Source organism: Amblyomma maculatum, chromosome 11, assembly GCF_055883805.1.
Source record: "Amblyomma maculatum isolate TAMU_Amacu chromosome 11, ASM5588380v1, whole genome shotgun sequence".
Lineage (NCBI taxonomy): Eukaryota > Metazoa > Arthropoda > Arachnida > Ixodida > Ixodidae > Amblyomma > Amblyomma maculatum.
This window is the reverse complement of record NC_139354.1, coordinates 24,565,054-24,579,949: the sequence shown is the minus strand read 5'-3', so window position 1 is coordinate 24,579,949 and position 14,896 is coordinate 24,565,054. Positions and strand designations below refer to the sequence as shown.

Below are 14,896 nucleotides of genomic sequence, written 5' to 3'. Positions count from 1 at the left end.
ATTTGCTATGCCCGTTGTGGTGGTGCAGTGGTTAGGGCGCTGGGCTCTTGTGCCCAAGGATGCGGGATCGAATTCCGGCCGCGGCGGCCGCTTTTCGATGGAGGCGAAAAGCAAGACCGCCGTTTGCTGTGTGATGTGAGTGCACGTTACACAAGGTGGACGAAATTTCTGGAGCCGTCCGCTACGGCGTCTCTCACAGTCTCAGTTGGATTGAGACGTTAAACCCCATAAAACAACCAACTCTTGCCATGCTATGCTCGTTTCACGGGATCCCTCCTCTTCTTCCCACAGAAGAAACACTCTGGTTGGTTTCTATGAGAACAACACTCCGGTTCTTTCAAAGTATAGTGTCCTTTTAGAACAGTTACAACTACAGCGACTATAATTATTGGTCATTCTAATACTACCAATTACTAATAGAACTCCAAATACTACTAGCGTGATGTGAAACCTAGGAATGGGTCCTTAAGAGCTATGGCTACAAAATAAATTAGTATGTAACCATGCCCGAACTAATTCTCTCCATTCGCACTGCTGAACAAGGGGCGCCTGAGCCAAGGCTCGTCTACCCAATACTCTTGGAAGAGCGGGCTGCTGATGGCGCCAGGCTCGTACACATACACGAAGACCTCACCCTCAGCTTGCGCAAAGCGTCCGTTGCAGCGCCGACGCTGATTGTCCACGAATTTGAAAGTGGCACACCAACTGCCCGCTTCGTGAGTACAAAACAACGCCTTCTAGAGAGCTTTTGCTTTGAAAGGCTTTGTTTTTCCTGAAATGTTGAGGAACGAAGTAAATGCTGAAATATCTGCAAAGTCAAACTAAACAGAATAGCATGTGTAGTGGTATTTCATTTTTTGTCAAAAAAAAAAAAAAACGTAAGATGACGATGGCCTATTTGATAAAGCAGTTGTGCATCTTTAGCTGAATGATCGCGGAGACTAAACGTTAGGGGAATTAGTGTCATTCTTTACCAGTGCAAATATATTGAGCAAGAATACTATTCGCAGTGACAGGCACTCAGAAGACACTGTTGACATCAGGAATGAGGGGTGACGTCAATGATGAATGACGTACAATATGGTGTTCACGGAAATACGACCACTTAAGGAGAAGAAGATTGGCAGCCCATCAATCTGAGTCAGTTACCCTTTTCCAATGGCACAACATATTAGAAATTGTAGGCTTTAATCAAACTATCAAGTTTCAGGTTGCAGAGGCTCAACTGGAACGTGCAGTGTTTCAAAGATGTGCATGAGAAAACTAACGTTAGGAGTTTGAGGTGGTAACAAAGCAAAAATAGCCCTTTATGCATCTCTGTAAACTTCAAAATTTTTAATTTTTGGGACTGGACTTCATAAGGCGGTTTCAGTAGTGTGGTGCTGACGCTGTTGAATAATTTCGATATGTCGCAACAAGCCACAAGACTGTCCATGATGTCTTCGTCTTCAAGATTAGGGGTGAAGATGTTGATGGAAATCTTTACGAGGACGATAAACACTTCGCCACGGTCGTTCTAAATGCGGATCCCAACTCTCTAGAGCTGGTAAGTTTCTCAAGCGATTTGTCTTCTATTGCGTGCATGCCTGCGAAAACAATGCGGATTTATTGAAGAGAAAATAGTTGCCTTGCTGCGCGTCAGTATCGCCGATACTGCTACCTACAAACACAAGCCCTATTGTCAGGCAGGCAATGGATAAAATGTGATATAAAACGACAGCTCGCTCATGGCACTGTACAGCGCTGCTATCCTTTACCACAGGCCTGCGTCTATTTTTCAGATTAGTAAATTCTTTATTTATGTATTCATTTAGCCTGCTCTTGCTCATGTCTTTTCCGCTTTAGTTTGGAAACTACATCAATCTTAAACACAATGTGTGGCGAAGAATAGCTGGAAGTGACCATGTGTATAACATGCAAGCTTTATTTCCACTTCTGTTGGCTGATTAGGGTAAAGAAGAATGTCTACAAGTATCATAATGCAATGTATTAGAAAAACAGTGTCCATGACATATAATATGGTGAGGCTTCCCCCCAAAAAACATAAAATATTTTGCCTCTGCCCGTGCCACTAGGTATAACGGGCTTAAACCAATAGTAAGAAAAATGAATGGGGATTGCTCCAATCAAAAATTTAAAATAAAAAGGGAAAAAAAATTTATCTACTATCCAGCCCAGCCGCCGCCACGGGAACGGGCAAGTCATAGCGGATTTATTTGATTAGATGTTTCAGAGCAGTTATATCGCGTTTTACATGATTCTTGCTGATAACAATTGTTAGTTACTGGATTAGATGTTTCAGTGGAGTTATATCGCGTTTTACATGATTCTTGCTGATAACAATTGTTAGTTACTGTAGTTTTTGGGGTCGGAGAGGGATCGTCGTGGAGGTCAAGCTTTTGCTGTGTGGAGGGGGCAGGTGGAGCCAGGCTTGTATTGCCTGGATGTTTCTTGCGGAGATGTTTGGTGGACGGCTTGGGCACTGTAAGATCTTAAAAAAAGATTAGATTAGAGGCCCCCCATCCCTTAATATTGTTCCCAGGTGTTTTTCCTCTCCCCCCGACAATTCAGCACAAAACGCTCCGGCCCGACCAACCTGAAAGCTTTGAGAGTGGGACCGGGCCACCAAAAAGTTTAGTTTATTCGCAATGCGGCAAGAAGCTTTACATCAGCTTTATTTGCAGTGTTCGATGGTAACAAGATATTATCTTCAATGTAAAGCAGTCAACTTCTGACAATGAGGAACAAAAATCAAACTATTGTGCGCTGGTGGTTTTTGTTTACAATTTTAGAACGGCGTAATTGGACTGCATCACAGGATCTTTCCGGCACCAAAGATGGAAAGGTCCGGAGAAGGACATGCACCCCACTTCATTTACGAAATAGAGAAGAAGGAAGGGGCCAAATTCGACGCCCTCCTTCCAAAGAAAGGTGTGTTCTTGTGCTCTTATGTGTGCACCGTGCAACCGCTGTTCATCTATGGGGTATCGACTCTGATGCGCAGTATTTAATACCCGCAGGCGCAGGAAGGGCACCGGAGATGGAAGTAAAAATTTCTGGTATTAGCTTTATATCTGCAAAGCGCAATTAAGCGTGCACCACTGGTTATTTAGTGTTACTGAGTGTACGCCCTAGATTCCTCCTGTGAAATTGTATAAATTATTTTTACGTGCTCTTTACGCCATCGAAAATTAACTCAGGGATGTGTAGTTATATTTACCGTCTCTAATATTTCAGATAATACCACCTTCATAGAGGAAAGATATTTTTTTAAGCAAAATGTTCCCAAGGAAGTCACAATAGAGTTGTTCATCATCTCAGACAAAAAGCACCAAAAACACTTCAAGAACACAAAGACGTTGCTGGAATACTTGTGCGTTATGATTAACAGCGTGAGTCTGCGAAATATGTCTCCACTTGTACCGTCGTTCAAGATAGCACGAGTGTTCAACATATAGCTGAATTTTGCAAAACTTAATGTGGTCACAGAACATGGATTTAGTTTCCTTTATTGCATGAACGGGAGATTTCAAAACTCATCTCCTGAGACAAGACAAACAAGATATGTTCTAAATGGCAGCGCTTAAAATAAAAAAAAAATAAAGTTATTTGCAATAAAACTAGTACCGTCTTTGCCAAAAGTAACCAGGCTGCTGCGAAGGCTGGCGGAGCAAGTGCGCGGCCGTGTGGCGGCGTTGCGCTCACTGTGGCTTATCGGTGCTCGTCAGCTCCGAGGGTGCAACAGCTGACGTAACTTTGCACCCTCACTCTCGCTCGTTGGATGATAAAAACTAGGCGCGTATGATGTGCGCGCTGCGGTTTCACGTGTGCGAAGCTTGGTTATGCCCAGCGAGGGCGCTCAGTATAGCGACGGGGCTATTCGCTCTTCTCGGCAACTGCCCTGAAGCAGATGTCGCGTTTCTCGCTATGTAATTTTACGTGCTTGTGTTCTGCAATCCGCTACTGAAACACACCAGCACAATTGCGCTTCCCTGCGTGTTTGATGCGCCTGTACATAAAGAATGATAACGCACCTTGAAATTTCAACATGCTTTCTCCGAGGTGCCTTGCGTACTGCAATTTTACGGACCGTAACTCCGGTACAAAGTTATGGGAAAGCTCGTGAACCCTTCCAAGCCACCTTATCTCTCTTTTAGGCTTGCGAAATTGTGCTAGTCCCTTGGGGAGGCTGTGTATAAATAAGATCAATGTTTGATTCTAACAAATTCTTGCATTTGCTTGTAGGTAAGTTTTGGTATAGATAACAAACGATAATGAAAGCTTCCTCACGCTTAGCCAATATATGCACATGACTGCTTTCTCGTTCGCGGAACCCTTATTTCAGAGCAGCATTGTCTGGCAAATCTAGCACAGATTCGTCCTTGAAACGAACAAGAGCTCACCGTGTCTACTATCACCTGCTTTTCTGTTTTCCGCAGTTGCCCCGAGAAGAGATAATAGCCCCGTCGCTATACTGAGCGCCCTCGCTGGGCACAACCAGGCTTCGTACGCGTGAAACCGCAGCCCACACATCATACGCGCCTAGTTTTTATCATCCAACGGGCGAGAGTGAGGGTGCGAAGTTACATCAGCTGTTGTACCCTCGGAGCTGACGAGCACCGATAAGCCACAGCGAGCGCAACGCCGCCACACGGCCGCGCGCTTGCTCCGGCAGCCTTCGGAGCAGCCTGGTTACTTTTGGCAAAGACGGTACGTGCTTTTGTACCTAGTGGTTGGAAAACAAGAGAGATCGGGGCTGGCTTTCACCAAAACAAAACCTAGGCCGCCCAAACTAAAATCGTTTTAGGGCAGCTTGAAAGTTGTCGTATCTCTTGTATTTTTTATGTTACTTTTTCTGTTGTATCGTTTTATCTCCTTAGATAAAAGGCACCAATGCATTACAGCATGCTAGCTTAGTCGCGAGCATGTGCAGTGGCAATCGGGAGTTGCGGAGGGGTTCAGTGTCTCTGAAATGCCGCATTTCATGGTTCTCTGCAGTGCCCAGAAGTCCTTTATTTTTGCAAGTTTTCTCAGTTTTCTACGGAAGTAACATGGCCGCAAGAGAAATTGTGATGAATCTTTGAACCGGGAGTACTATCGAGGCATCACTGACTGCTTTGTAGCCACGAAGATTTTCATCATTTCGGTAAACGTACCTGTTTGAAGCTCGAACAACTTCGCTTGGAAGCACCTCCTGCTTTACCAATGCCTAGGAGGTTATAAAATTATAAGGTGCATTTCAGGAGTAGCTCGGGCGCAGCGTTCGCGCGACATACCCAGTGTGCAGTGCTCTACACTCACGGACATCTTTCTGTGGCTGTGTAGCTGAGATTAGGAACGAAAGGAAAGAAGAGGGCTGCTTGTTCCCACGCAATCGGAGTTGGCATCTCTCTTCTAGTAACCACGCACCATCTCTTCATTTCATTTCACTCCTAGCACGATCGAAACAAGAACAGCTGACTTCCCACGAGGCGGGGCAACAACCTATCATCTTCCCTTTCCAGCCTTAGCAGCACATTCACAGAATGTCGCCGGTGGCAGCTTGAACCCCATGTTATGTCACGTAGACTGCGGCAACGTGTGGTCCTTCGTGCTACATCTCTGACGCCGCGTAGTTCGGCGTCACCTTTATGGGCCATACTGAGCTTAGGTTGGCCGAAGAGCCTATGAGCTACGACTGGGTTGAGAAAACTAGTGTAGGAAAAGGCGTGACTCGGTTGATATGGCAGACACTACGATGAACTGAACTGATGCCGAGCACTAAAGAAAACCAAGTGCTTGAAGGCTGACCCCACAGTGCAGTCTTAGGACTATGCGGCGGTTGAAACGACAAGTGTATTGTTTTTCCTTAGAGGACGCGGTTTCTTCCAGCTTGAGCTAGTTTGTCCATCGAGTACAAGTGAGTTGAAGGTAGACCCTCGACGTTATGATAGGCATTGATAACACGAGTGACAATGGCTTTATACTCTCTCCAGTGCGTGGGTAGAACATCCATGCTTAGTAGGCTTATTTGTTTGGTAAACCGTATGGCTTCGTGAACAACATGGCTGTGTCTGATCTCCCACCCATACTCCATCCCGCCGGTACCTCCTTGGAGGAGCTTCTGACCGATCCGATGGCAGAAATGGGAAATGCGGCGCATGGTGGTGGCGGTCACGAAATATGTCTCCCCTACTGGCAGCACCTGGGGGGACATCACTTAATCTTTAGCCAATAAACACTTTCACAAAACCACCCTAATCTGCGTTGTAAGGACACGGCTAATTAGAAAGATAATATTTTGCACTGTATTCACATGTCGCCGTATCTCTTCGTGTCCAGGCGAATCTGCGTTACAAGGACACCGTCGCTCCCAGAGTGAAGCTCCTGCTAGTAGGACTCGAAAGAAGCCAGGTGACTATCGTGCGCCCGCAATGGTGATATGCTACATTGTTTCGCGTTTTCCTTACCTAAACCTTGATGCTTGTTTGTTTTATTCGTTTGAAGAATGCTGAACCTTACATCCACGGAAACCAGAAATACTTGCACAGTTCACTAACGATGCGTAAGCTGATGAAGTACGCCAACCTGAAGAAACGAGAATTTGGGTACCCCGACGCTGTGTACCTCATTACCGGGTAACTAGAATTCTCAGATCTAAAACCTATTGTGGGTTCTACTAGGGGCCATGGTGTTTTTATCAGGCTGCAGCGCTGAACCTTAAAGCCTCATATGTCACGCCTTGGCCTCCGAGATCACCTCCGACCGCGTTGTTCTCTCGCGCGCGGAGGTGATCTCGGAGGCCAGGGTCACGTTTACAAGAACGCCGGAGTGGAAGGATGGTTGCGGAAAATTTTTAACAGGCCAAAACATTCTAACTTACCCAAAATTCCTCAGGATGATTACAGGAACACAAGGGAAGTGTACGAGTTGAAATGAAAAATGGGGCAACTTGGATAGGATGTGGACCGATGAAATAGATCTTCGGAGTGCGAAATGGGAATACCCACAGGGCCCTAAGGATTGCTTTTGCAAACTGAATAAGATTTTGTGGATGCAGGATGCAGTCGAAAGGGGTGATAGTGATAAGTACGCCAAACAGTTGCGGGGTAATTACCATGGTAGCTTTTATCAACCCTAACACTTTGTTTAAATGACACTACTAGAAAAGCAATAGTGAGCAGAACAGTGTGATGCTGAATGAACCAAAATGCTTTCGCGTTCATAGAACATCTGCAGTGCTTTACAGCTCTTCATAATTTTTTTCGTTCTTTCCCTCCAGACGTGACATGTACTCCATGGATAACGGCATTCCCGATACTTCCAACCAAGGTAAATACGGAACGTTATAAGGCGTCTATTTTAAAATCAATTTATTTTTTTTTGTTAAGATATATTGATCGCAATTATGCTGTTTCAAAATATCCTTTCGGTAAATTAAACGTACTCAATTGTATTTCTGGGTAACAAGCGATTCAGCAGCAGGTGCCCAAGTATTTTTATTTGGCAATGTATTTCAGCAAGCGATTACAAATCTGCATGCTTGTACGGAGTGCTTAAGCCAGTACGTTCAGAAATTCCTAGAAACGGAGAATTCGAAATAAAAGAAAACCATTTAAGGAAGACAACTGTGATCGAGGATGGACATAATTTACTGTAAATATTCTTCCAATTACATGACTTGCCGAACACTCTCTATTTATCGCCTGTGAAGGGATTGTGACAATGCGAAGGAGACAGGGAGATGTGAAGGTATTAGTGACATTACGAAGCTGAAAGCAGGGGGCAACACAATATTTCATTAGTTTTCGAAATGCAGAAAAAGCAACGGACAGGAATGTACTACACTCAGCCGCAACAGAGCATGGTGTTCGAGTTGAGCGCCATAGCTTCGTCAGCATTTCCTCCTAGCAGACATAGAGTTCTCATCGAGTTGGCTGTGCGTCTTCTACGTTCCATTTCGATTTAACGGGAGAGAAATTATCCGATTTTTTTTTCGCGTTGCAGTCCTTTAGACAATGATTTTATTCATTGTATAGGCTGATGTCGAATTGCATTGTCCATTACTTTGAACTCTCTGCCAGTATCACTCTCCACTTTTGCTTTAAAAATTGTTTAAGTTTCAGCTAATCAGTTATTTCATTAGAAGAGTTTCTGCAGTTTTTTTTAGGTTTGCCGCGACTTATAGATTGTTCCAAAAATTTCTTTTTTTCCTTCCTTTACGAACGTTCTGTTTTTGAACATTTTTTAGTGTTCGAAGAAATACTGAGTAGGTTAATTGTTGTATATGATATTCAGCTTTTATCTGCACCTTTTCTTTGGCTAAAGTCTCCTTCCAGTCCGCCCTCGAAGGTGCAAAAACCAACGTTCTTAAGCCCCTCTACAAAGTAGCGACGTGTGAGGAAATCCCAGCAGAACTCTCGCGTCTCTTTCTATGGCAACCACGCATTCCTGCTGTTACCATATCCTCCTTCTTCCAGTGTAACGATACTTTGAATGAAACTGCCCACTCCTTCCTGGTGCGGTAAATGAAATATTTTGAAGATTATGGGATCGGGTTCGTGATCTTTTGATGTCTGTAATTCACAACAATTCACTTTTTTAGAGGCCTGGTAAGGTGAACTATTGACTTGCGACCTAATTAAAATAAGAAGTCAGGTACCACGCATAACACAAAAAAGTCATATTGGTCCTGAAAGGGTTTGGTTGGTTTGGTTTATGGGGTTTAACGTCCCAAGCGACTGAGGCTATGGAGATTCCGTAGTGGAAGGCTACTGAAATTTCGACCAACCAGTGTGCTTTGACGTGCGATGAGATTAGAGTACTACACAGGCCTAATTTTCTGGCCCAAGCCCAAGCCAGGTTTATGGTTCCAAGCCCGGGCACGACATAGACCCATGCTGACGTGGACCAGGCCCGGATCGGGCCCGTGCTTCCAGGATCAGGCCCGCAAGTTATGCTCACTAGTAGATAAGAAAAAAGTAAGATGAAAAAAAGTTCTTAGAAGATATTCTCAGCACAGAAGCACACTTAAAGCACCGATGGAAGCTAAGGCTTTTCCAAAAACATTTTGGCAATACATTTCATTTGAAGCTGCCGTGCACAAAGTATGTCTTAGAGCTATGGATTACAAGCATTTTAAAGATAGCTCCCTATTAGCAATTAGCTCTCGGGGCAAGCTCCTGCTTAATCGCGCATAAAAAAAAATCACGCATTGGCCGTGACGGCGCTCGGCCAATGAGAGGGTCGAACGACGAAGGAGAGCGCAGGAGAGGAGGCGGGCGGCAAACTTCACATGTTGGCGCTACTTTTAGTTTATTGAGGGGCTTTACTTATAGGCTTGCATGTCATCTTCTCAATTTGTCGTGCAGGAGTCGCCTACGTGACTTGTGTATGCACCGATAAAGGAGTGGCCATTGGCGAAGACACACCAGGATCGTACAACGGAATGCATGCCCTCACACATGAGACAGCGCATTTGTAAGTCGGGAACAATGCGCAGCATTTCTTCCTGCCATCTGATAATAAGTTCTTACTAAGGACCATTTTAACAGCGTTCCTGTCACCAACGCGAAAATGACACCGCCTTGCAGTGACCGTCGACGTAGAACAGCAGTTACCCGAAGCCCACTATTATTAAGTGTATCTCAGTCATACGTTGCCAGCGAATGGGAAGTATGTACAATCGAAAATGTGGCTCCCGAGGGGACGTGGAGTGTATGAATACAGAACTGGGGTGGAACGAAGGGTTACTGACTAGCGCCTCACTATGGAAACAAGTGATACGCGAGGAATCCTGTTCTTCGGCAAATTTTCAGTTCAAAAGAGAGTTGTAGTTGAGATTTAAACACAGAGAATGTGAAAAGGGGATCTGAAGAGATTCATTACCGAGATTGAGTGAGAAAAGGTGCTGTGATTGTCAGGCAGTGTGTTTGTTTGCTTTTCATTCTAGCGTATCCTAAATGAAGAGTAGTTCAGGACGTTTTTTCAAGTGCTTGCATGGCAGTAGAGAAGCAAATTAGGGTGAACGGTATATGTTGCTCAAGAGAAAAGTATACAACAGTTGCATCTTGCCTTTACTCACCTATGGGGCTGGAACGTGGAGGCTAACCGAGAGGGTTCTACTTAAGTTGAGGACAACCCAGAGGGCTATGGAACGAAAAATGGTAGGGGTAACATTAAGAGATAGGAAGCGTGCAGAGTGGGTCAGAGAAATAACTCAAGTTACCGACATTCTAGGGGAAATTAAGAAGAAGAAGTGGGCATGGGCAGGACATGTAGTGCGAAGAGAGGATAACCGATGGCCGCTGAGGGTAACAAACTGGATTCCAAGGGAAGGAAAGCGTAACAGGGGGCGGCAGAAAGTTAGGTGGGCGGATGAGATTAAGAAGTTCGCAGGGGTCAAGTGGATGCAGCTAGCCCAGAACCGGGTTAAGTGGAGAAATATGGGAGAGGCCTTCGCCCTGCAGTGGGTATAGTCAGGCTGATGATGATGGTGATGATGATATATGTTGCGATGCGGGCGCCTGTTCAAAAGTACTTAAGCGCATTCTGCTTCTTTCATGCCAAAAAAAAAAAAATATTGCCATTTGAATTGCACTTGTATGTATCAGCACCTATATAGTTTCCCTTTTGTTTGCAGACTTGGCTCGGAGCACGACGGTCAGCCGCCGTTGACAGCGCTTATTCCAGGCCACCCTGGCTCCCGCCGATGCCCTTTCCGGCAGGGGTACATCATGAGTTACATCAACAACGGACCTAACCACCACCGTTTTTCCCAGTGCAGTGTTCGTCAGATTCAATTTGTGCTACGGTAAGATTTTCTACGACAAATAGGGCAAGTTTTCCTTTATTGCCATAGCTGTGGGGGTGGATAGCGTCGCTTACACTCAGTTTAACAGAGTAAATGACCTAATTTTGATTGGCGTCCAGACTGCAGGCCGCGTTGAATAAACTTATGGGCTAGACTACGCGAAAGAAAAATTGTGCGGTGGTCTGGAGAACGCGGCGGTTAGACGCGGATGAATTGTACTGATGCTCACAAGGAATGACTGATACATATCTACATAAAGCAGATTTGCACTGTTTGAAAGTTAAACCCCGTAAAGATAATTTTTGCCTTTTGAATTGAACATAAGGGTTATGAATTTAAAGGCAGACAGCAACGTCAAAAGAAAACGCATCTTTCTTTAAGAGCAGAGTCTTGGTATGGTGATTATTTGAGGAATCTTGATCGATCGTCTTCACATATAAAGACATTTCAGCCCTTTGTGATAGGCACGTTAATAAGAACCTGATTACTGCATTCGTGGATGATATAGAGCTGCAGATCTATTTTTTTTAAACGCGTATATTGCGTCTAATCCCGGTGTCGCCCATCAGCATCTTTTTCCGGCAGGAATCAATATTTTTGTTCACATTTTGTCCCCAAGGCCTACTTGTTTGTTTCACACACACACATGAAATAAACTAAATAAAAGGCTTTTTTTGTTGAACGAAGACCTTTCACAGGACCTTTTTTTGGAGCCTTCATTTATACATACATACATACATACATACATACATACATACATACATACATACATACATACATACATACATACATACATACATACATACATACATACATACATACATACATACATACATACATACATACATACATACGTACATACATACATGCATACATACATACATACATACATACATACATACATACATACATACATACATACATACATACATACATACATACATACATACATACATGCATGCATGCATGCATGCATGCATACATACATACATACATACATACATACATACATACATACATACATACATACATACATACATACATACATACAAACATACACACATACACACACACACACATACATACATACATACATACATACATACATACATACATACATACATACATACATACATACATACATACATACATACATACATACATACATACATACATACATACATACATACATACATACATACATACATACATACATACATACATAAAGGGTGTTGCACAATTAGACGCGCGCTGTAGAATGCTTCTCCCAGCTAAACCGCGGAACTTGTAGCAGGAAACTTTGTAGCAGGAAAAGAGGGGGCGAACGTTTCTGGCAGAAGGTTTGAGTTGTTGTAAGCAGCATGAGGTGGCGCCACCAGTCCCATCGCTGGGGCAGCGGTTTGTCTGGCGTCGCCGCCGCCGCAGGCGATGGGAATATTTTACTTCTTCTGATCGAATCAGGCAAGTACCCCAAACAAATTTAGTATTAAAAAATACTAGCGTCAAAATGCGATTTCTGTGCGAAATCTGAACTGCAAGGATTCCGCGGTTTAGCTGGGAGAAGCATTCTACAGCGCGCGTCTAATTGTGCAACACCTTGTACATTTACCCGCCGGCGTGGCGCAGAGGTTATGGCGCTCGACTACTGTTTCCAAGGGTGCGGGAACGAATTTTGGCCTCGGCGGCTGCTTTTCGATGTAGGCGAAAAGTAAGGCGCCCACGTACTGTGCGATGTCTGTCCAAGTTAGAGAACCCCAGGCGGTCGAAATTTCCGGAGCCCTCCACTACGGCGTCTCGCATAGCCTGAGTCGCTTTGAGACGTTAAACCCCACAAACCAAACCACTTTTTGCAGCTGAATAATTGAGGCCACACATGGCTTCTCACGCACTTGCTTTAGCCACATCAAAAATTACTTCGGTGTGCATACTCCTTGATGTCTAAATAATAAAAAAGAGGTTTTAGTGCATCAGTACTTGTTCCAAGACTCAAAGCCTTGAAAATATTCAGACACAGACACAATACACAAGATATAAATATGGCTCAAAATGTCGCATGCTAACGTAATGTGAAGGATTTGCTCATTGTACGCAGTGAAGTATTAGAGACGAGAAACTATTCAAACTATTTTTCACTTGCTTTGTCATGCTTACTGCCGCGTCCAGAACCTGCACAAACATGTACTAATTTTCACTTCCTCATGGTATTTACAAGAGCGAAGCGCTGATCAAACATAGGAGCTGCACGCGCCTTCGGAAACAGGAAATCTAGCCTTATGAGGCGTGCAAATTTCTTTTGCCTAGCATTTTATTAAAATGCGAAGTTCCCAAGCAGCTTGTCCCCTCGTCATAACAAGAAATTTGACTGCATAAAAGGCATGAAACAAGTGCTTGTCTTCTGTTTTTTTTTTTCGCCTTGTTTACAATTGTGGCATTGCCTTACATCCATCACAGTGTACCAACTAACTCTCATTGCAGCTTCGCTAGTTAAATGAATAAAAATCAAATGCGCTGTCGTCTCAAGCAGCGAAATTCGGTCAAGACATTCTCATTGAGGTTTCAAACCTTAGACTCGATTGGTGTTTTACGTAATTAAAAATGAACTTTCGCTGCCAGTCATTTTGTCAGATAGGCATGTCTCAGGAAAGCAAGCGGCACTAATTAATTTTAAGAGAACTATGCTGTTTGAGAAATGATTTTGAGTTGAAAAGCTTTTATACTTCTAAACCAAAATTATATTACAGGTTTCTGCCATACAAACTTCTTTTGTGTGTCGCTTGTCAGCCGTGATTGGCATTGCATAGTTAAATAATAGATGAAATTTGAGAACTGCAGAAAAATGATTGTAAGGTATTTAAGTGGTAATAAGTTAAAATGTACCACGAAATTGTTCCTCAAGAAATTAGAGGTTAACGTTTTTCTTTGCGTATGTTCCAGGGTGAGAGGACGATCCTGCTGGAAGGTTAGATCTAAAGGTCACGAACGACCTGGTCGCTATCCCGGTATGGTGTTGAAGCCGCTAGAGTTATGCAAGTACTCACTTCCTGGCAAAGCGGGTGTTAAAGTGGATTCGGTACGACTATTTCTTTACTTTCTACTTGAACGTCTAAACAATGCTTGATGTATGTTCTCAAACCGCTTACTGCGCCGCGACTGCTCCGCACTTGAGAATATGCCAACCAATTCTACCCGACTAACTGTTAACTGAAATTATGAATAGTGATTATATCAAACTAAATTCAACGTTTTTAATAGTAATATCGTTGGGGAGCTTGAACTAGGATGGTTCAAGGTGCCCCGATCACAAAACAGGTATGCTACTAGTGTGTCTCCTGAGATCAGATGAAAGAACCAGTTTATAGACTTGGCTTCAGACTGGGTGAGAACTGTACCCTTGAGGTTACTGAGTGGCCAAGTATTTCGCGCGCAGAGTGCATGATACCGAGCATAGAGGAAATAATACTCAGAAGGGGGAGTTACGTCATGCGGTCAGCCTCCTCAAGACAGAGAATCTTCAAACCACCTCTTTTCTTCTTTCTTGTCATGAACACGCCAAAAGTCGCCCTCCCTACGTAAGGGCCTGGGTCCAAAACTGGCCAATAAAAAAGACCACGTGGTTTCACGTGAATAAGCTTTTTTTCCTGCCTTTTTTTTTTAGGGCGGACATTCCAAAATTTCTCTTGGCACTCCCTAAAGGGTGTTTCTTCCTTCGCTGCACTGAGCCTGCCGGCTGGATACAGCGCGTGAAATCACTCCGCGGGGAGAAAAAGTTCCGAAGATATTGCAATACCAGCTAAGGGCCTTATTATGTGCCTTTGAACGAGCAGTCTAACTGGTTTGTCAGGGATTACAAAGTTTTATTGCTCTTATTTGGAACGCCTTTAGAGGGCTCTGCAGGAAGTAAGAGAAACCGCGAGAATTCAAGATTACTTGCCCAGGTATCAATTCAGAGTGAACGAATATGTAACTGGCAAGGTGGCAGGCTGACAGCCTGCTGCTGATTGTATCCGTAGTTTTGTGAAAACAAGAGCCGGACATGTGCGTGCCCCGAGAAACAAGTGTATAGGCTTCTCTCAGAAAGAAAAAAAATATGAAGCGTTGTTCAAT

General features: G+C 43.9%; 1 protein-coding gene across 1 annotated transcript in view; it reads left to right on the top strand.

Annotated features, from left to right (window-relative positions):
* Positions 1-14,896, top strand: part of LOC146173173 (venom metalloproteinase Antarease-like) — a 28,001-nt gene that overhangs the window by 5,374 nt on the left and 7,731 nt on the right. The window contains exons 2-11 of the mRNA XM_084585150.1: positions 544-716; positions 1,454-1,546; positions 2,793-2,931; positions 3,238-3,392; positions 6,322-6,393; positions 6,487-6,617; positions 7,262-7,311; positions 9,351-9,459; positions 10,622-10,792; positions 13,727-13,862. Coding sequence (XP_084441276.1) covers positions 544-716; positions 1,454-1,546; positions 2,793-2,931; positions 3,238-3,392; positions 6,322-6,393; positions 6,487-6,617; positions 7,262-7,311; positions 9,351-9,459; positions 10,622-10,792; positions 13,727-13,862 — 1,229 coding nt within the window. The remainder of the gene's footprint in view (positions 1-543; positions 717-1,453; positions 1,547-2,792; positions 2,932-3,237; positions 3,393-6,321; positions 6,394-6,486; positions 6,618-7,261; positions 7,312-9,350; positions 9,460-10,621; positions 10,793-13,726; positions 13,863-14,896) is intronic.